The sequence below is a fragment of the Vanellus vanellus genome (genome assembly GCF_965231255.1).
Source record: "Vanellus vanellus genome assembly, contig: HAP1_SCAFFOLD_1423, whole genome shotgun sequence".
Classification (NCBI taxonomy): Eukaryota; Metazoa; Chordata; class Aves; order Charadriiformes; family Charadriidae; genus Vanellus; species Vanellus vanellus.
The window spans coordinates 1-21686 of NW_028126834.1; the positions used below are offsets into that span (position 1 = coordinate 1).

Here is a 21686-nt window from a genome sequence, read left to right on the forward strand (position 1 = left end):
GGGGGGGGAAGGAAGGGGGGGGGGAAGGAAGGAGGGGAGGAAGGGGGGGAGAGGAAGGGGGGGGGTGAGGAAGTGGGGGGAGGAAGGAGGGGGGGAGGAAGGAGGGGGGGAGGAAGGAGGGGGGGAGGAAGGAGGGGGGGAGGAAGGAGGGGGGGAGGAAGGAGGGGGGGAGGAAGGAGGGGGGGAGGAAGGAGGGGGGGGAGGAAGGAGGGGGGGGAGGAAGGAGGGGGGGAGGAAGGAGGGGGGGGAGGAAGGAGGGGGGGAGGAAGGAGGGGGGGAGGAAGGAGGGGGGGAGGAAGGAAGGGGGAAGGAAGGAAGGAGGGGGGGGAAGGAGGGGAAGGAGAGGGACGGGGGGGGGGGTTGGTCTGCTCCCCCCCCCATCCCCATTTCCTCCCTCCTCCCAGTACCTCGGTGAGGCGGTTGAACTGGCGGATCATGCCGGCCAGGTCGCGGGCGAATTCCTCGGGGCAGCGGTAGGGAGGGCTCAGCTTCTCCTGCAGCTTAGCCCGGATGAGGGTGAGGTCGATGGCGTCCTGTCCGTCCTGCCCAAAGGGACGGAAAACGGGGGCGGATTGAGAACCGGGTCCAATCCTGCTCAATATAGATTCATCCACGACGCGGAAGAAGGGATAAAGATTACCCTTCCGGGGCCGATTAATATTTTTATCTGGATGAAGGGATGGAATGTGCACCCTCAATAAATTGGCAGATTGACACTAAATTTGGGAGGGCGTGTTGACCTGCTTGAGGATAGGTCGGCTCCGAAACGGGATCTGGTCAGACTGGACCGATGGCAACGATGTGAGGGTTCGAAGAGGTCAAGAGTCGGATCCTGCGCTTGGGTTCCACCAACCCCACTCAACGCTATAGGATTGGGATGGAGCAGCCGGAAAGCCGCCCGGCCAAAAAAAGACCTAGAGGTTTTGGTGGCCACCTGGCTGAATATGAGCCGGCAGCGTGTCCAGGTGGCCAAGAAGGCCGACGGCATCCTGACCTGTAGCAGGAACGGTGTGGCCAGCAGGACTGGGGAAGAGATTGTCCCCCCCCCCCACCCCGTACTCGGCACTGGTGAGGCCCCACCTCGAGTGCTGAGTTCAGATTTGGACCCCTCACTACAAGGAGGACATTGAGATGTTGGGAACGTGGCCAGAGAAGGGCTACAAAGCCGGTGAGGGGTCCGGAGAGGATGGACGGATGGAACTGGGGGTGGTTGAGGCCGGAGAAGAGGAGGGTGAAGGGAGACTTCATCACCTTCTCCAACTCCTTGGAAGGAGATCGGAGAGAGGTTGGGGGGGGGGGCGCTGAGTTCTTCTCCCCGGTGACAAGCGGTAGGACATGAGGTGACATGAGGGGTCCGGAGAGGATGGACGGATGGAACTGGGGGTGGTTGAGGCCGGAGAAGAGGAGGGTGAAGGGAGACTTCATCACCTTCTCCAACTCCTTGGAAGGAGATCGGAGAGAGGCTGGGGGGGGGCGCTGAGTTCTTCTCCCCGGTGACAAGCGGTAGGACATGAGGTGACATGAGGGGTCCGGAGAGGATGGACGGATGGAACTGGGGGTGGTTGAGGCCGGAGAAGAGGAGGGTGAAGGGAGACTTCATCACCTTCTCCAACTCCTTGGAAGGAGATCGGAGAGAGGTTGGGGGGGGGCGCTGAGTTCTTCTCCCCGGTGACAAGCGGTAGGACATGAGGTGACATGAGGGGTCCGGAGAGGATGGACGGATGGAACTGGGGGTGGTTGAGGCCGGAGAAGAGGAGGGTGAGGGGAGACTTCATCACCTTCTCCAACTCCTTGGAAGGAGATCGGAGAGAGGTTGGGGGGGGGCGCTGAGTTCTTCTCCCCGGTGACAAGCGGTAGGACATGAGGTGACATGAGGGGTCCGGAGAGGATGGACGGATGGAACTGGGGGTGGTTGAGGCCGGAGAAGAGGAGGGTGAGGGGAGACTTCATCACCTTCTCCAACTCCTTGGAAGGAGATCGGAGAGAGGTTGGGGGGGGGCGCTGAGTTCTTCTCCCCGGTGACAAGCGGTAGGACATGAGGTGACATGAGGGGTCCGGAGAGGATGGACGGATGGAACTGGGGGTGGTTGAGGCCGGAGAAGAGGAGGGTGAGGGGAGACTTCATCACCTTCTCCAACTCCTTGGAAGGAGATCGGAGAGAGGTTGGGGGGGGGCGCTGAGTTCTTCTCCCCGGTGACAAGCGGTAGGACATGAGGTGACATGAGGGGTCCGGAGAGGATGGACGGATGGAACTGGGGGTGGTTGAGGCCGGAGAAGAGGAGGGTGAGGGGAGACTTCATCACCTTCTCCAACTCCTTGGAAGGAGATCGGAGAGAGGTTGGGGGGGGGGCGCTGAGTTCTTCTCCCCGGTGACAAGCGGTAGGACATGAGGTGACATGAGGGGTCCGGAGAGGATGGACGGATGGAACTGGGGGTGGTTGAGGCCGGAGAAGAGGAGGGTGAAGGGAGACTTCATCACCTTCTCCAACTCCTTGGAAGGAGATCGGAGAGAGGTTGGGGGGGGGCGCTGAGTTCTTCTCCCTGGTGACAAGCGGTAGGACATGAGGTGACATGAGGGGTCCGGAGAGGATGGACGGATGGAACTGGGGGTGGTTGAGGCCGGAGAAGAGGAGGGTGAGGGGAGACTTCATCACCTTCTCCAACTCCTTGGAAGGAGATCGGAGAGAGGTTGGGGGGGCGCTGAGTTCTTCTCCCCGGTGACAAGCGGTAGGACATGAGGTGACATGAGGGGTCCGGAGAGGATGGACGGATGGAACTGGGGGTGGTTGAGGCCGGAGAAGAGGAGGGTGAGGGGAGACTTCATCACCTTCTCCAACTCCTTGGAAGGAGATCGGAGAGAGGTTGGGGGGGGGGGGGGGCTGAGTTCTTCTCCCCGGTGACAAGCGGTAGGACATGAGGTGACATGAGGGGTCCGGAGAGGATGGACGGATGGAACTGGGGGTGGTTGAGGCCGGAGAAGAGGAGGGTGAGGGGAGACTTCATCACCTTCTCCAACTCCTTGGAAGGAGATCGGAGAGAGGTTGGGGGGGCTGAGTTCTTCTCCCCGGTGACAAGCGGTAGGACATGAGGTGACATGAGGGGTCCGGAGAGGATGGACGGATGGAACTGGGGGTGGTTGAGGCCGGAGAAGAGGAGGGTGAGGGGAGACTTCATCACCTTCTCCAACTCCTTGGAAGGAGATCGGAGAGAGGTTGGGGGGGGGGGGGCTGAGTTCTTCTCCCCGGTGACAAGCGGTAGGACATGAGGTGACAACGAGGTGGATCGAGAGTTGGCTACGGGCCAGAGCTCCAAGAGGGGTTGTGATCAGCGGTACGGAATCTGGTTGGAGATCCGTAACCAGTGGTAATCCCCCAGAGGTCAATCCTCCGTCCAATTTGGTTTAATATATTCATTAATGACCCGGATGAAGGGGACGGAGCGTATCCTCAGCAAGTTCGGTGACGATACCAAATTGGGAGGGGGTGGCCGACACCCCCCGGGAGGGCCGCGCCGCCATCCGGCGTGACCTGGACGGGCTGGAGAACCGGGCGGAGAATGAACCTCATGAGGTTCAACCAAAGCAAACGTGAGGTACTGCAGCCAGAGGAGGAAGAACGCAAAGAACCAGTATAGTTTAGGGGTGGACCTGCTGGGAAGTAGCTCCGAGGAGAAGGATCTGGGGGTCCCGGAAGATGGTAAATTATCCGTGAGTCAGCAGTGTGCTCTTGTTGCCAAAAAGGCCAGTGGAATCCTGGGCCGCATAGGGAAGAGTGCGGCCAGTAAGGTCGAAGGAGATCATTCTCCCCCTCTACTTTTCACCGGTGAGGCCACAACTGGAATACCACGTCCAGTTTTGGGCTCCCCAGTTCAAGAGGGACAGGGAACCGCCGGAGCGAGTCCAGCGATGGGCAACTAAGATGGTTGAGGGATCGGAGCATCTCCCGTATGAGGAAAGGCCGAGAGCCGTTGGGACTCTTCAGCCCGGAGAAGAGAAGGCTGAGGGAAGACCTTATTATGGCATACAAATATCTAAAGGGGGGGTTGGAGGAGGATGGAGCCAGTGGTCCCCAGTAACAGGAGGAGGGGTAATGGGCACAAGTCGGAACATAGGAAGTTCCGTTCAAATACGCGGAAAAACTTCTTTACGGTTCGGGTGACAGAGCACCGGTAAAGGCTGCCCAGGGGAGGGGGTGGAATCCCCTTTTCCGGAGATTTTTAAGACCCGCTTGGATGCGGTCCTGAGGGATGTGCTCCGGGTAATCCTGCTTGGGCAGGAGATTGGGGCTGGATGATCTCTCGAGGTCCTTTCCGACTCTGAAAATTCCCGTGATTCCGTGACGAGAGGAAATGGGTTTAATTTATATCAGGGGAGGTTTAGATTGAATATTAGGAAAGGCTTAATCAACATTGGAATATGCTGCCCCGGGGGGGGGGGGGGGAGGGGGAGGAGGGGGGATTTGCCATCCCTGGAAGTGTTTCCAAAAAAAAAAAAAAAAAAGGAGGAGATGCGGTAATTGGGGACGCGGTTTCGAAGGGGGTTTTGTCAGGTTCGGTTAACGGTTGGATTTAATGATCTTAAATGTCTCTTCCAACCTCAGCCCGTTCTACGATCGGCGAATTCGCCGGTGACGAGAAACCGGGAGAAGCGGCCGACGCACCCCAAAAAAACTGGGCCACCATCCAGCGGGACCCGGAGGACACGTTGGAGAGGAACCTCGTGAAGTCCCCATCGAGAACGAGCGTAGGGTACCGCATCCGGGGAGGAATAACTTCCTCCAGGGCTGATCTGCTGGAAAGCGGCTTTACGGAAAAAGAGCCGGTGGCCAACGGGGATGACCACAAGCCCTGGTGGCCAAGAAGCCATCCTGGGGGATGGGGGTGGTGGCAATCAAGAAGAGCGTGGCCACCAGGTGGAGGGAGGTCATCCCTCCCCAGTTCAAGGGACAGGGAACTGCTGGAGAAGGACCAGCAAAGGACTAACGGAGATGATGAGGGGACTGGAGCGTCTTTCTCATGAGGAAAGGCTGAGGGAATTGGGGCTTTTCCGTCTGGAGAAGACTGAGGGGGGGGGGGGAATCTTATTAAATCCTTATCCGGAGGGTTTTCCAGGGGGGAATGGGAACAATCTTTTTTTTTCCGGTGGTGCCCAGTGACAGGACAAAAAGGAACGGGCACAAACTTGACCATAGGAAGTTCCATCTTAACACGAGGAGGAACTTCTTGACTTTGAGGGTGGCAGAGGCTTCCCAGAGAGGTGGGGGGGAGTCTCCCACTCCGGAGCTATTCCAAATCCACCTGGATGTGTCCTGTACCACTGCTGGAAGTGCCCCTGCTCTGGTAGGGGGGTGGGGGGGGACACTGGATGGTCTCCAAAGGTCCCTTCCAACCCTGACCCTTCTGCGATTCTGTGACATCCCAGAGTGAGGGAATTCCCGGTGAGGAATCCCCCCAAAAGGAGGATGAAATTCCCCGCCCCTCCCCATTTTTGGGATCCCCGCAGAACTCACCGGAGAGCTGGAAAGGCGGTGGAGGGGTCGGCAGGGCTCGTGGCACAGCAGCTCCAGCAGCACGTACTCACATTTCTACGGGAATTTCAAAGGATCGCTCGATCCCTCCTCCATCACCAGATCCCCTCATCCCCCCCCCCCCCACTCACCCGCTGCTCCGTGGGGTGGAGTTTTTGGGGTGAGCCCTCCTTGAAGCCATCGGGAAGATCCTCGCCGGAAGGGGGGAGGTCCTGGCACAGCAGACACTTCCACTCGGGGCTGTGGGATCGAGCGAAGGGGATCGGCTTGAGGGATCGGGTCGAGGGAGCGAGCGTCCCCCTTCCCCTCCCTGGTTGTTCCCTGCGGTGTGGGGCAGAGCCGCCGGGATCGGAGCGCCGAAGCTCCCCCGGTGTCTGGGATCAGGTTCTCCCTATGGATCAGGGCAGTGGATCCCAGAGGATTTGGGATCCTGCGGGGGGGAACCATGCACAGCAGCCAAGGATCAAGTTGTGGGTGCGCAATGGAGGGGGGAAACATCTTCCCCGGGATCAAAGAGGTCCCGACTGATCCCAGATCCACACGTGGCTCTCCCCATGGATCAGGGCAGTGGATCCCAAAGGATCTGGGGTGCAGCGTAGGTCCCCAGGGGCACTGAGGACCTACAAGTGATCCAGGAGAGGAACAGAGCCCCACAGGGTTGGGACAATTGAGGTTCTCCCAGGATTTGGGATCAAGAGGTAGATACCAATGCAGATGTGGGGTAGATCCCAGAGGATCTGGGCTTGAGAGATGGATCCCCAGATCACCAGGGATCGCGAGGTGGTGCCTGCGTGGATCTGGGAGAGCTGGACTGGTCCATAGGGGTGGAATATCCCCGAGAAAACGGAAAGTTTGGGATCCAGTAAGAACCAAGAACCGGAAAACCCAGGTGGCAGCGACTCCCTCAGATCCCTTTTTGGGATCAGCAGATCCCAGAAGCCACCAAGAGATCCCAAAACGCCCCCGGCAGATCCCAAGGGAGGAGAGACATGGACTCGGCTCAAGTGGCTCCCAAAGCTCCTGCGGTGGCCGAGAACCTCTGGATCTGGGGCGGATAGGTCCCAGAGAGCAGTGATCGCTCAAGGAATCCAGTGGCACCGGAGGATCCCTCCTTCTTCCCACCCCCCCCGCAAGGAATCAGGAGGGGCGGCAGCAATTCCACCTCCATTTCCCGGGATGAGGAAGCGGTAGATCCCTACAGGAGAGGAGTCGATCCTGTGGGAGATGGGCAGATCCCTACAGGAGAGGAGTCGATCCTGTGGGAGATGGGCAGATCCCTACAGGAGAGGAGTCGATCCTGTGGGAGATGGGCAGATCCCAAAGATGTGGCGGCTCCGGGCGATTTCTGAAGATCCGGGGAGCAGATTCCCTGCGATCCTCCGTGATGCCAAGGGACAGTAACCCCAGTAGATCCCAGAGGATCCAGCAGCACCAGAGGAGCCTTAATGGGACGGGGGGAGCTGCGACCCTCAGGGACAAGAGATCAGTTGATCCCGGGGACATAGAGGGGAGCCAGGAATTTCGGGGGGGGGGGGGGGGGGGTGACAAGGGACAGCGGATCCCAGGCTACCCAGCGGATCCCGAGGATCGGGCCTACCTGGGGACCTCCTGGAGGGCGGGGAGGTGACAATCGAGGTGATAGCAGTGCTCGCAACGGTCGCACATCACCACGGCACCGGCCTGGCAACAGACGCGACAACAAGAGACGCCGGGGCCAGGGGGGGATCCCTGTCCCCGCAACGAGGATCCGGTAGATCCCGGCCCCCCAAGGTGCTCGGGAAGCAGTGCCACCGGCTTAGTGTCCTGGATGTCCCCGATGGGCGCCTCCTGCTGCTCCTCCTGCGAGGAGGGAAAACGGGGTGAGACAAGAGAGCGGGGACGGACGGAGGGCGGGGGGGACGGACGAACAGAGGGACACCCACCTTGACGTGGGGGACAGGGGGTGGGGGGGGCTGCACCCCCCGCTCGATGATGATGAGGCTGAAGTCCTCGGCTGAGGTGCCGGGGAAGACGCGGAAGACGGGGGGCTGCGTCGCCCCCGAAAGATCCAGGTCCAGTCGCTCCAGGCTGACCCGCGGCACTTTGCAGAGGAGGGTGTTCACCGGACCCCCGGGGGGGCGGCTGATGGGGAACATGGGGGGGGGGGGGCACACAGGATTTTTAGGGGGACTTTCCCCCCCCTCAACCCTCCTGGGGGGGTCTGGTCCCTTTAGGATTGGGGGGGTGGCAACAGGGAGGGGGCCCCCAGGCAGCCTGCAGCAAAAGGGGACAAGGGACAAGGCGGGGGGGGGGGGTTGGGGGGACACATCAGGGACCCCCCCGGCATAGGGGGACCCCAAGAAGAGTGATAAGGGTCAGGGGAGCGTTGGGGACAGGGTGACAAGGGACCCCGGCCACCCTCTGGCATCAGGGCACCCCAAGAACAGAGTGACGGGGACATCCCGGATGGGGGAACCCTCAGGAAGGGGGGGGGTGACAAGGGTTGGGACTCGGGGGGTGTCACAGTTGCCCCCGGACAGAGGTGACAAAGGTCAGGGGAGCACTGGGGACAGGGTGACAAGGGGGGGGGGGACAGAGGTGACAAAGGTCAGGGGAGCATTGGGGACAGGGTGACAAGGGGGGGGGGGGGGTGGGCAGCCATCCCCCAGCATCGGGGGACCCCAGGTGACAAGGGACGAGAAGGGGGGGTGGGCAGCCACCCCCCCAGCATCGGGGGACCCCAGGTGACAAGGGACAAGGGGGGGGGTGGGCAGCCACCCCCCCCAGCATCGGGGGACCCCAGGTGACAAGGGACAAGGGGGGGGTGGGCAGCCACCCCCCGGCATCGGGGGACCCCAGGTGACAAGGGACAAGGGGGGGGGTGGGCAGCCACCCCCCCCAGCATCGGGGGACCCCAGGTGACAAGGGACAAGGGGGGGGTGGGCAGCCACCCCCCGGCATCGGGGGACCCCAGGTGACAAGGGACGAGGGGGGGGGGTGGGCAGCCACCCCCCCCAGCATCGGAGGACCCCAGGAAGGGCAACAAGGGTCAGGAGAGCATCGGGGACAGGGTGACAAGGGACAGGGGGTTCCTGGTCACCCCCTGGTACGGGGGACATGAAGGGAAGGGACCCCCAAAAACAAAGTGACAGGGACATCCCGGACAAAGGACAGCCAGGAAGGGGGGGGACAAGGGATGGGACTGGGGGGGGGGGGCTCATGTTGCCCCTGGACAGAGGTGACAAAGGTCAGGGGGACGTTGGGGACAGGGTGACAAGTGACAGGGGAGCGTCCCAGTGACCTGTGGGGACCAGGGGACAAGGACTGTCCTGGTTGTCCCCAGGGACAAGGGGCACGGTTGTCCCCAGCTCAGGGCTCCATCTCCCCCCCCCCCACCCCCCCCCCAACTCACTTTGGGGAATGGAGGTGCCTTAATTCCCTCCCCCCCCCATCCCTCCTTGTTACCGCTTAACGAGCAGCTTCTTAACGAACTTCTCTTCCTCCTCAGGAGCAGCGATGTGTTTTTTCCTGTATAACGAGGTCATCAGCGCACCTTTGGGGGAGGGGGGGGGGGCATGGGGGGGGCAGGGAGCCCCCTCCCAGCCCCAAAATTGGGTTCCTCCCAGTTGAGAGAGCTCTCAGGATGGAGCCCCCCCCCCCCCCCGGACAATGACGGGGACACGGTGGCCCTGTCCTCCACGTCTGGGTATGAAGTGACAGGGGACATGGGGGACCATGAGGAGGAGGGGGGAAAACACCCCCCCCCCAAGTGAGAAGATGCCCCCCCTGCCACCCCCCCCCCCCCCCCCCCAGACGTGGGGTGACAAGGGACAGGGTCGCTGGTGTGGGGTGACAAGGAAAGGAGGTGCCAGTATGGGGTGACAAAGGACGGTGCCATCTAAGCCACCCCTGGGGACAGTGTGACAGGGGTCCTAGGTGAGGGGGGGGGTGACAGGGGACAGATGGGGGGGGGGGGGGGTCCAAAGAAGCCACCGCCCAAGGTGCAGGGTGACAAGTGCCAGCAGATCCCAAGGGACAGGGGGGGACAAAGGACCAGGGTGGGGGGACACAAGGGACACAAGGGACACAAGGGACACAAGGGACACAAGGGACACAAGGGACACAAGGGGGGGGGGTCCCGCCCACCTCACCTCTTCACTCCAGTGACAGCGGTTTCGGGGGGGCCGTTGGCTGCTGAGAAAAAACCCACATCAGGGGCCTTCTTCCCCCCCACCCCACCTTCATCCTCCTCCTTTCTCCCTGTCCCCGTCCCCCCCCCCAAAAGTGTCACCTCCCCCAACTCACCGAACTCAGCGCCTGCGGCCACCGCGTTCCTGGGGCTCTCGGCCGTCTGGGGGTGAAGGTGGGGGGGTGACAAGTTGGGACAACTTTGTCCTTCGCCCCCCAGGGGAAAGCGAGGCAGGGTGGGCATCCCCAACCCCCCCCCACCGCTCTGCGGAACGTTGGGGGTCCCCTGTCCCTCCTCAGCCCTAATTTGGGGTCCCAGAGGGGACAGCAGGAGGGGACCGGGGGCGTGTTGTCCTTTGCTCACCACCATGGCTTGTAGGTGGCCCTGGAGAAGAGAGATTTGGGGTGGGGGGGGGGAGTTTAATATTAAGGGAGGGCACCCATGGGTGCAAGACCCCCCCCCCAAAAAAAAAACCCACCCTGATGCCCCCTAGAGGTACCTGTGCGGAGCCCGTGACGGGACTGGGGCCACGGGGACTGGCCACCGGCAACTGGGGGCTGAGGGACGGCGGGGGGAGACTTGGCTCCGAGATGATGGTGCCTGCGAGGGAGGTGAGGGACATCAGTGCTAAGGGGGGGGGGTCCAGTTGTCCCCAAGGTGTCCCCAGGGTGTCCCCTCACCGAAGCTCTCAGCGCTCTTAGTCCAGGCACTGGGGTCCCACTGGAATTTCATGTCACCCTGCGGCTCCACGGGGTCCACGATCATCTTGAGGGCGCGGTGGAGCTGGAAGGAGATCTAAAGGGTGGGGGGGACACGGGGGAGGGGGGGGCTCGTCACAACGCGGGGACCTCGAGGGGGACACGCGTGACAGCACTGTAGGGGTGTTTGTCACAAAGCGGAGAGCCCGAGGGGACACGTGGCAGCGTCCCACAGGCACCCGTCACACCGCGGGGACCCCGAGGGGACACGTGGCAGCACCCCGAGGGCACCCGTCACATTATGGGGACCCCGAGGGGACATGTGGCAGCACCCCGAGGGCACCCGTCACATTATGGGGACCCCGAGGGGACACGTGGCAGCACCCCGAGGGCACCCGTCACATTATGGGGACCCTGAGGGGACACGTGGCAGCACCCCGAGGGCACCCGTCACATTATGGGGACCCCGAGGGGACACGTGGCAGCACCCCGAGGGCACCCGTCACATTATGGGGACCCTGAGGGGACACGTGGCAGCACCCCGAGGGCACCCGTCACATTATGGGGACCCCGAGGGGACACGTGGCAGCACCCCGAGGGCACCCGTCACAGCGCGGGGACCCCGAGGGGACACGTGGCAGCACCCCGAGGGCACCCGTCACAGCGCGGGGACCCCGAGGGGACACGTGGCAGCACCCGTCACAGCGCGGGGACCCCGAGGGGACACGTGGCAGCACCCCGAGGGCACCGTCACAGCGCGGGGACCCCGAGGGGACACGTGGCAGCACCCCGAGGGCACCCGTCACAGCGCGGGGACCCCGAGGGGACACATGGCAGCACCCCGAGGGCACCCGTCACAGCGCGGGGACCCCGAGGGGACACGTGGCAGCACCCCGAGGGCACCGTCACAGCGCGGGGACCCCGAGGGGACACGTGGCAGCACCCGTCACAGCGCGGGGACCCCGAGGGGACACGTGGCAGCACCCCGAGGGCACCGTCACAGCGCGGGGACCCCGAGGGGACACGTGGCAGCACCCCGAGGGCACCCGTCACATTATGGGGACCCCGAGGGGACATGTGGCAGCACCCCGAGGGCACCCGTCACACCGTGGGGACCCCGAGGGGACACGTGGCAGCACCCCGAGGGCACCGTCACACCGCGGGGACCCCGAGGGGACACGTGGCAGCACCCTGAGGGCACCGTGACACCGTGGGGACCCTGAAGGGACATGTGGCAGCAGCCCAGGCCACCCACTGTGCCATGGGGACCCCGAGGGGACACGTGGCAGCACCCCGAGGGCACCCGTCACACCATGGGGACCCCGAGGGGACACGTGGCAGCACCCCGAGGGCACCGTCACAGCGCGGGGACCCCGAGGGGACACGTGGCAGCACCCCGAGGGCACCCGTCACATTATGGGGACCCCGAGGGGACACGTGGCAGCACCCCGAGGGCACCCGTCACATTATGGGGACCCCGAGGGGACATGTGGCAGCACCCCGAGGGCACCCGTCACATTATGGGGACCCCGAGGGGACATGTGGCAGCACCCCGAGGGCACCCGTCACATTATGGGGACCCCGAGGGGACACGTGGCAGCACCCCGAGGGCACCCGTCACATTATGGGGACCCCGAGGGGACACGTGGCAGCACCCCGAGGGCACCCGTCACATTATGGGGACCCCGAGGGGACACGTGGCAGCACCCCGAGGGGACACGTGGCAGCACCCCGAGAGCACAGTCACACCACGGGGAGCCCGAGGGGACGCGTGGCAGCACCCCAAGGGGACACGTGGCAGCACCCCGAGGGCACCCGTCACATTATGGGGACCCCGCGGGGACACGTGGCAGCACCCCGAGGGCACCCGTCACAGCGCGGGGACCCCGAGGGGACACGTGGCAGCACCCCGAGGGCACCCGTCACAGCGCGGGGACCCCGAGGGGACACGTGGCAGCACCCTGAGGGCACCCATTGCATCAGGGTGACCCCGAGGGGACACCCGCTGTGCCGAGGGGACCCCCAAGGGGACCCACTGTAGCGCCCATCCCACCATGGGGACTGCAATGGGACCCGATGTGGCACCCTGGTGGCACTTGTCACATCACAGGGACTCTGAGGGGACCTGCTCTGGATAACCCCCACGGCGGGGGGAGCACCCGTTCCAGTACAGGGACCCAACATGTCCCCGGGGACGTCACCGCGGCGCTCTGAGGGGGGACACGGTGCACCGTGGGGACACCGAGGGGGAGCTGGGGGCAAACCACCCCACAGGAGACCATCTCCTGACCTCGCTTGGCCCCACATCCCCCCCCAAAAAGGGGAACCTAGAGGAAAGGTGACCCCAGGCTGGGACACAGCTTCGCTCTCCAGCACCAGTTTCCCCACCGGTCCCAGAGATGAGAGAACCAAATGTCCCCAACCACCCATTGGGGGGGGTGGGGTGGGGTGTTCCCTGGCCAAGGTGAGGGGTTCAGGGGGGGTCCGGGAGGGGGTTTTGGCCCCTTTGTATCTCACCAGCTTCTTGGAGAGCAGCAGAGCAGTGTTGTTGTCGCTTTCCAGAGCCCAGGAGGCGAAACGGAGGATGTGCTCTTGGTGTCGTTGCAACTTGGTCATGGCCCAGTGCTGCCGTTCCAGTTTCTCCTGCTGCCCCACCGTCAGCTTCTACGAGGAAAGGGGAAGGGGGGAGGGGGGAAGACAACGCCACCTCAGGACAAGAGGGAGGGCGTTAACATGGCGGTTGTGTCACCGGCATCGTCCCCTCCCTACGCCGGTTCACCTGAGCGTCGTTGACCAACACTTTGCCGCGTTTGTTGAGTTCCTTCATGATCTGGAGAATGGCCATCTTCACGTCTACCTGCACCCGCTTCTGCACGTCCGTCACTTGGCGGATGCTGCAGGCAGAGAAAGGGTGATGAGAGGGGGTTTAAATGCCCCCACCCCCCGGAGGGGGGGGTCGGGGGGCAGATAATTGCCCCAGGGGGCACGGAAGGTACGTACAAGCCGCGCACTTCCTTGGTGGAGCGCTGCAGGCTGGCATGTTTGTCCCCCAAACGCTTGACCAGCGTCGATAGCATCTTGCGTTGGTTCCTCACCGCGTCCTCCAGGAACTGGTACCTGTGGGGAAGGGGGGGTGGGGGGGTGACAATGGGTCTGGGGATGCCAAAATGCCCCAGTGGGTGCAGTCATCCCCCCCCCAGTGACCCACTGGGGGGCCCCAAATTAGCCCCCCCCCCCCGCCCCAGCTCCTGGAGCCACTGGAGAAAGGAACCAACTCAAACGAGTGAGTTAAGCCCCTCAATACTTCTCTACTTTCCTTGTTAACTAGTTAGCTCATTAACAATCAAATTAATTTGGGTTAATGTGGGTTAAGGGGGTAACGAACTCATCAGCCACCACGCTTTAACTTGATGAGTAACACAAACCAAATTAGATCTTCTGCATCGGAAACGCTTTTAATATAAACAAATAAGTCGTCTAACCAGCTACTTGGTCAGCTAATTAATCCAATTAATTATCGATTCAACCAGAAAATTTAACCAGTTGAAAAGCAAAAACACTCTAAAAAAAAAACCCAATTAAAAATTGGTTAAAAATCCACCTAATTGAAGTAACTCGGAAGATAATTATATCGATTTTCCGTGACATCTCCAATTCCTTAATACCTAAAAAGCAATTAAAGCTCCTCAATCCAACCAGGCCGCTAATTAGCAAAGTAACTAATCAGACAACTCACCTATTTGGTTAAAACCAAAAATTAACCAAAATTAACACCCTACCAGGTCGATCCCTTCAGTAGCTGACCAGCTAATAACTAATAAGCTTCATTTTTAAAACCAGTAATTAACCAACAAGAATAATTCGCCTGCAGTTCTTTTTCAACGACTAGTTAATCAGCTTAATTATTTATCTACCTCCTCCATATTCATTAAGGTGCTGCGGGGCCTCGCCGAGAAGATGCACCGGCAATCTTTTCAGCCGATAAATAAACGTATCGCGTTATCCGACACTACCCCAAATCGCCGCTTTTTAAAGGCTAACGAGCTGGGTAACCCATCCAAGCGATAATTAGCCATGAAAAGAAAAAAAAAAAAGTCACCCTTTCCTAAGTTAATTACCACCGACGCCCACTCACTGGTGATCCTTGTGCACATTGAGCTGGCAATCGCGGCAGGTGAGCGTGTCGCACGTGTTGCAGAAGAGCACCAGCGGTTCGTGCTTGTGTATGGAGCAGTACACGGCGCATTCCCCCTCCTTCGCTTTGCCGCTGCCTGGGGGGAGGGGCGGAAAACGCGGGAGTGACGTCACCATGAGGTCACCGTGACATCACCAGCACCGCCACGGCACCCGCTGAGGAGGAGGAAGATGTCCTCGTAGGGTAGGGACGGCCACCGGGGTGGCACCTCCAGATGGACGCGGGGATACGCCGGCCACGGGATCGCTGCCTCAGAACGGGCGGTGCCGGCGCGGTGACGCCGGCGCGGTGACAACGCGGTGACAACGCGGTGACAAGGACAGACCTGTGGCCCGGACCGTGTGGTCCTTGGTGTATTTGACCCTCTGGTGGGCTTCCACACAGGTCTCGCAGAGCGGTTCCGAGCACTCGACGCAGTAGCTGGTGGCCAAGGCATTGTCCTCGCAGCTGGTGCAGCACTGGGAGGGGACAGGACACCCAGCATGGGGACACAGGGTTCGCGCAACCCAAGGGGAGCTCATTTCACCCTAATTAAGGATTAATTAAGCATTAACGATGCATTACCTGGCTGGATTCCTGGCTGGCGGCAGCGTCCTCGGCCCTGCTGTCCCTCAGGAAGTAGTTCTCCACGACGTCTGTCAGGTCACACTGGTGTTTGCAGATGGGGCAGTTGACCACTGCGGGGAGGGGGGGGGGGGGGATATCAGGGGGGGAGACCCCCCCCCAGGGGTCACCCCAAACCCCGTTTGCCACCGTTTGTCACTAGAGAGTCCCCTGGTGGACCCGCACGCCTGCCAAAAACGGGGTGGGCCACTAACGCGCTGCGGCGGCAAAGGAAGAAAGCAGAAGATCCCGGGACGGTGACGTGCAAAACCTCGGAGATTTCCAAAACTGGAGTCCCACCACAGCCCCGGTGTTGTCCCCGATGTCATCGCAGAGGGGACAGCACCACAGGGGGTCTCTGCTCCCAACGCAGGGTCCAGCATTGACCCAAATTTCCAGCCGAACCGTTGGGGTAAGGAAGTTTCTCCCAACATCCACCGTGAACCTCCACAGCCACTGCTTCTCGTTCGGCTCTGTCCTCCGCCTTCGCAGCAGCCGTTGAGGGACACTTCTTCTTCTTCCTCCTCCTCCTCCTCCTCCTCCTCCTCTCGGGAGCGGCGGTTGAGATGCCATCTCCCACAGAGCATCAGCAAAAGGATGTGGCGCTTTTGATCTCTCCAGAAACCTCCCCGTTTCTCAGCGGGGAGAGAAGATGGCGAGGAGGAGCCGGTAACGGGCTCCCAACGTCCCTGTTCCCCCTTCACTGGGAAGGTGGGACAACCCCACGGTGGGAAGGACACAGGAGTCCCGGTTGGCTTCGGAGCAGCCGTGGGCTCGGGGAGACCCCCACGGGCCACCCCACCTCGCGGGGGGGAAGCCGAGGGTGTCGACAGCACCCCAACTGCGTGGGTGCGTTTGCCCCCCCCCCCCCCAGCACGGCTGCCATCCCGCAGCACCCTCAAATCCACCCTGGCACACCCTAATCCCTCTCCGAAACCTCCCAGAGCTGTTTGTGCCACTTCCACCCATCTGTGTACACACACACGTGTGTGTGTGTGCCCCCACCCCCTCCTCCTCAGAGGGCTCCTTTACCCCCCCCCCCCCCCCCCAAGGCTCCCTTACCCCTTCCGAGGCTCCTTTGCCCCCCTCCCCCCCCCCCCGAGGCTCCCTTTCGCCCCACTAAGACTTCTTTCCCCACCCCAAAGCCCTTTTACCCCCCTTAAAGCTCCTTTAACTCTCCCCAAGGCTCTTTTACCGCCCCCCCCCCCCCCCAAAGGGCTCCCTTACTCCCCTCAGGGCTCCTTCCCCCCCATCCCCAGCTCTATTAGCCCCCTTTAAGGTTCAATTAGCCCCTCAGGGCTCCTTTAGCCCCCCTTTGAGGCTCCTTTAGCCCCCCTTTAGGGCTCCTTGAGCCCCCCTTTAGGGCTCCTTGAGCCCCCCCAAGGCTCCTTTATACCCCCCCAAGGCTCCTTTAGCTCCCTTGCCCCCCTCAGGGGTCCATTAGCCCCCTTTAATGTTCCTTTAGCCCCCATTAAGATCCCATTAGCCCCTACCAAGGCTCCTTTATACCGCCCCACTTTAAAGCTCCTTTACACCCCCCCCCCCTTTAAGGCTCCTTTATACCCCCCCCCCCCCCTTTAAGGCTCCTTTATACCCCCCCCCCCTTTAAGGCTCCTTTATACCCCCCCCCCTCTTTAAGGCTCCTTTATACCCCCCCCCCCTTTAAGGCTCCTTTATACCCCCCCCCCCTTTAAGGCTCCTTTATACCCCCCCCCCCCCCCTTTAAGGCTCCTTTATACCCCCCCCCCCCCCCCTTTTAAGGCTCCTTTATACCCCCCCCCCCTTTTAAGGCTCCTTTATACCCCCCCCCTCCCTTTAAGGCTCCTTTATACCCCCCCCCTTTAAGGCTCCTTTATACCCCCCCCCTTTAAGGCTCCTTTATACCCCCCCCCTTTAAGGCTCCTTTATACCCCCCCCCTTTAAGGCTCCTTTATACCCCCCCCTTTAAGGCTCCTTTATACCCCCCCCCTTTAAGGCTCCATTAGCCCCTCCCCAAGGCTCCATTAGCCCCCCCACAAGGCTTCTTTATACCCCCACAAGGCTTCTTTATACCCCCACAAGGCTTCTTTATACCCCCACAAGGCTCCTTTAGCTCCCTTGCCCCCTCGGGGGTCCATTAGCCCCCTTTAAGGCTCCTTTAGCCCCCCCCCAAGGCTCCGTCAGGAGTCCATTAGCCCCCTTTAAGGCCCCATTAGCCCCCTTTAAGGCCCCATTAGCCCCCTTTAAGGCCCCATTAGCCCCCTTTAAGGCCCCATTAGCCCCCTTTAAGGCCCCTTTACCCCCCCCCAAGGCCCCTTAGCCCCTCCCTCAAAGCCTCCTTAGCCCCCCCCCCCTCAAGGCTACCTTATGGCAGAGCTCTCTCGCCCCACGTTAACAACCCACCACCCCCTCCCCGCCTTGCCTCACCTAACCCTTCCGGGGCGGGGGCGGCGGCAGGCCCCGGGACAGGCCGCAGGCACTCCCGACAGACCGAATGGAGGCAGGGCAGCAGGCGCGGTTCCCTCGCTGCCCTCAACTGCTCTCGGCAAACGCCGCAACGTTCCAGAAGGTCCAAAGAATCCGGTCTTTTCCCAGCGGGATCGCCCGCCTCCACCGCTGGGCCCGACATGGCGGCCACCGCCTCCCCTCAACACCTCAGTCCCCTCACTCCGAGAGCTTGCGAGGCCCCCGCCCCTCCGCAGCAGCCAATCAGCGCCCGCTCTGCGCCGAGGAGGCGGGGACTAGAGGAGATTGACGGGGTGGAAAGGCAATGGGAGACCAAGGGAGAACGGGGAAGGCGAGAGGGGCGGGAAGGACCCTCCGGCATGTGAGGCGCGGAGGCGGAGTCAAAGGGGATAGACCAATCAGCTCGCTCAGTGGGTGGAGGCCACATTTCTGTTCCAATAGAAATCCGGAGAGCGCGGACTGACAGCAAACGAATCCAATCAACTTCTAACAAGCGCTCCGCTCCCCCGACTGGGAGGGCGAATGTTGTCTTGTAGCCAAAACGGCGGGCAGGCGCCGGACCAATCAGCGATCGACTCACCTCGGGGGAAGGCGGTGACTTTTAAGCTCATCGATACGCTTAGCCAATCGGCATCCGTAGTCCTCGGGAAGGCGGGGCAGAAGCTCCGATCGACAGTTCAGCGACCCAATCAGCTTTGCAAGTACCTCAGCAACCCCAGAGCCGGGCTGGAGTCAGTCGGGATCGGCCGCGGTGGAAGCGGGTGGGGGTGGGAGCGCCGGGGGGGATGGAGGCGGCTGCACAGCCCCGTGCAAGTGAGTAAAAACACTTTAAAAACCACTTAATATCGCCGTCGGAGAGTATAATTTAAAACCAGTGCTCGGTGACAGTTGCTGGGAGGGTCGTACAGGCGGTTGGGGGGGGGACCAGGGCGGTGGATTGGGGGCAAACTGGGCCAAACTGGGGCTCCCCTCGCTACCCATAGGGGTAAATATCTCCCATCCCCCCCAAAAAAGCACCCAAATTTAATAGCCCGCCGGTGATTTGCGAGGGGGGGGGGGGGGGGAGAGACCCGAAAACCAGTTTGGGAGCTTCTCCCCTCCCTCATTCCCAGTTTGGCTGTATCTCCCCTCCCCCATTCCCAGTTTGGGAGCTTCTCCCACCCCCCCACCATTCCCAGTTTGGCTGTATCTCCCCTCCCCCGTTCCCAGTGTGGGAGCTTCTCCCGCCCCCCCCCATTCCCAGTTTGGCTGTATCTCCCCTCCCCCATTCCCAGTTTGGGAGCTTCTCCCGCCCCCCCCATTCCCAGTTTGGCTGTATCTCCCCTCCCCCATTCCCAGTTTGGGAGCTTCTCCCGCCCCCCCCATTCCCAGTTTGGCTGTATCTCCCCTCCCCCATTCCCAGTTTGGGAGCTTCTCCCGCCCCCCACCATTCCCAGTTTGGCTGTATCTCCCCTCCCCCATTCCCAGTTTGGGAGCTTCTCCCGCCCCCCACCATTCCCAGTTTGGCTGTATCTCCCCTCCCCCATTCCCAGTTTGGGAGCTTCTCCCGCCCCCCCCATTCCCAGTTTGGCTGTATCTCCCCTCCCCCATTCCCAGTTTGGGAGCTTCTCCCGCCCCCCACCATTCCCAGTTTGGCTGTATCTCCCCTCCCCCATTCCCAGTGTGGGAGCTTCTCCCGCCCCCCCCATTCCCAGTTTGGGAGCTTCTCCCGCCCCCCCCATTCCCAGTTTGGGAGCTTCTCCCGCCCCCCCCATTCCCAGTTTGGCTGTATCTCCCCTCCCCCATTCCCAGTTTGGGAGCTTCTCCCGCCCCCCACCATTCCCAGTTTGGCTGTATCTCCCCTCCCCCATTCCCAGTTTGGGAGCTTCTCCTGCCCCCCCCATTCCCAGTTTGGGAGCTTCTCCCGCCCCCCCCATTCCCAGTTTGGCTGTATCTCCCCTCCCCCATTCCCAGTTTGGGAGCTTCTCCCGCCCCCCACCATTCCCAGTTTGGCTGTATCTCCCCTCCCCCATTCCCAGTTTGGGAGCTTCTCCCACCCCCCCCCCCATTCCCAGTTTGGCTGTATCTCCCCTCCCCCATTCCCAGTTTGGGAGCTTCTCCCGCCCCCCCCCCATTCCCAGTTTGGCTGTATCTCCCCTCCCCCATTCCCAGTGTGGGAGTTTCTCCCGCCCCCCCCCCATTCCCAGTTTGGCTGTATCTCCCCTCCCCCATTCCCAGTTTGGGAGCTTCTCCCGCCCCCCACCATTCCCAGTTTGGCTGTATCTCCCCTCCCCCATTCCCAGTTTGGGAGCTTCTCCCACCCCCCCCCCATTCCCAGTTTGGCTGTATCTCCCCTCCCCCATTCCCAGTTTGGGAGCTTCTCCCGCCCCCCCCATTCCCAGTTTGGCTGTATCTCCCCTCCCCCATTCCCAGTGTGGGAGCTTCTCCCGCCCCCCCCCCATTCCCAGTTTGGCTGTATCTCCCCTCCCCCATTCCCAGTTTGGGAGCTTCTCCCGCCCCCCCCCATTCCCAGTTTGGGGGGGGGGGGTGTTCCCCCCAGTCATCCCCTTCTTGCCATTTTTGGGGAGGAGGTCTATCCCCCCTCCCCCATTCCCAGTTTGGGGCTGAGTCCCAATTCCCCATTCCCAGTTAGAGCGATTTAATCCCCTCACCCATTCCCTGTTTGGGGGGGGGGGGGGGGGGGGGGGCGGTGCCCCATTCCCAGTTTGCGAGTTTATCTCCCTCCCCTATTCCCAGTTTGGGGGTGCTGCACACAAGTCCCCTCCCCCATTCCCAGTTTGAGGGGGGTTCCCCCTCCCCCATTCCCAGTTTGAAGGGGGTTCCCCCTCCCCCTGTCCCAGTTTGGGGGGGGGGGGGGTGTCCCTGTTCACACCCCCTCCTCTGTTCCCAGTTTAGGAGCTTCTCTCCCAGTTTGGGGGCTCCCTTCCCCCCCCCCCATCCATGGGGGGGGGGGTGTCTCCCCCACCCCACCGTGGGGACCGCAATGGGACCTCCCAAATGTCCCCACCCCCGCACCAATGAGGATGTGGCACCCAACTGGGAGCTACTGGGAGAGGATGGGGGGGTGGGGGGGGCACCTATGGGTGCTGACCCCACTGCGTCACCCCCCGCTCTGGGGTGGGGACATCCCCCCACTGCTGCCGCCAGTTTGGCCCAACTCGGGGAAGGGCCCACCCGAGGTACTGGGAGGGATAGGGGGGAACTGGGAGCTACTGGGAGAGGATGGGGGGGGGGGGGAGGGCACCGGGTGCTGACCCCACTGTGTCACCCCCCGCTCTGGGGTGGGGACATCCCCCCGCTGCTGCCGCCAGTTTGGCCCAACTCGGGGAAGGGCCCACCCGAGGTACTGGGAGGGATAGGGGGGAACTGGGAGCACTGGGGAGGGGAATGGGGGTGATGGGGAGGCTGGTAGGGTGGACATAGAGGGGCACCGGGGGTTACTGGGAGTGCTGGGGCGTTATTGGGAGGACTGGGTGGGGACTGGGAGTGCTGGAGAAGCTGGTGGGTAGACACAGGGGGGCAGCAGGGGGTTACTGGGAGTACTGGGGGGGGACTGGGAGAACTAAGAGGGGACTGGGGGGGTGGGGGGGCACGAGGGGGTTACTGGGAGTACTGGGGAGGGGACTGGGAGTGCTGGGGGGCAGAAGTGGGAGCACTGGGGAGGGACTGGGAGTGCTGGAGAGGCTGGTGGGGTGGCGATGGGGGGGCACCAGGGGGTTACTGGGAATACTGGGGAGGGGACTGGGAGTGCTGGGGGGCAGAAGTGGGAGCACTGGGGAGGGACTGGGAGTGCTGGAGAGGCTGGTGGGGTGGCGATGGGGGGGCAGCAGGGGGTTACTGGGAATACTGGGGAGGGGACTGGGAGTGCTGGGGGGCAGAACTGGTAGCACTAAATGGGAACTGGGAGCACTGGGGGGTACTGGGAGTGCTGGGGAGGGATGGGGAGCACTACGGGGGGGACTGGGAGGACTGGGAAGGCTGGTGGGGTGGATGATAGAGGGCACCATGGGGGTACTGGGAGTGCTGGGGAGGTTATTGGAATTACTGGGTCT

At 62.1% G+C, this 21686-nt stretch overlaps 1 protein-coding gene across 1 annotated transcript; it reads right to left on the reverse strand.

Moving 5' to 3' along the window:
• Positions 1-349: 349 nt before the first annotated feature.
• Positions 350-17857, reverse strand: LOC309685717 (transcription intermediary factor 1-beta-like; the record flags this gene model as incomplete). Its single annotated transcript, XM_082501447.1, has 17 exons — positions 17596-17857; positions 15151-15263; positions 14912-15044; positions 14527-14662; positions 13392-13508; positions 13171-13285; positions 12909-13055; positions 10374-10488; positions 10193-10293; positions 9810-10077; positions 9656-9695; positions 8970-9032; positions 7448-7646; positions 7123-7364; positions 5657-5765; positions 5508-5582; positions 350-542 (listed from the first exon to the last, which is right to left on the reverse strand). Coding segments are annotated over exons 1-17 (2368 nt in total), but the record flags the coding sequence as incomplete, so codon positions are not given.
• Between the last annotated feature and the right edge of the window lie 3829 nt (positions 17858-21686).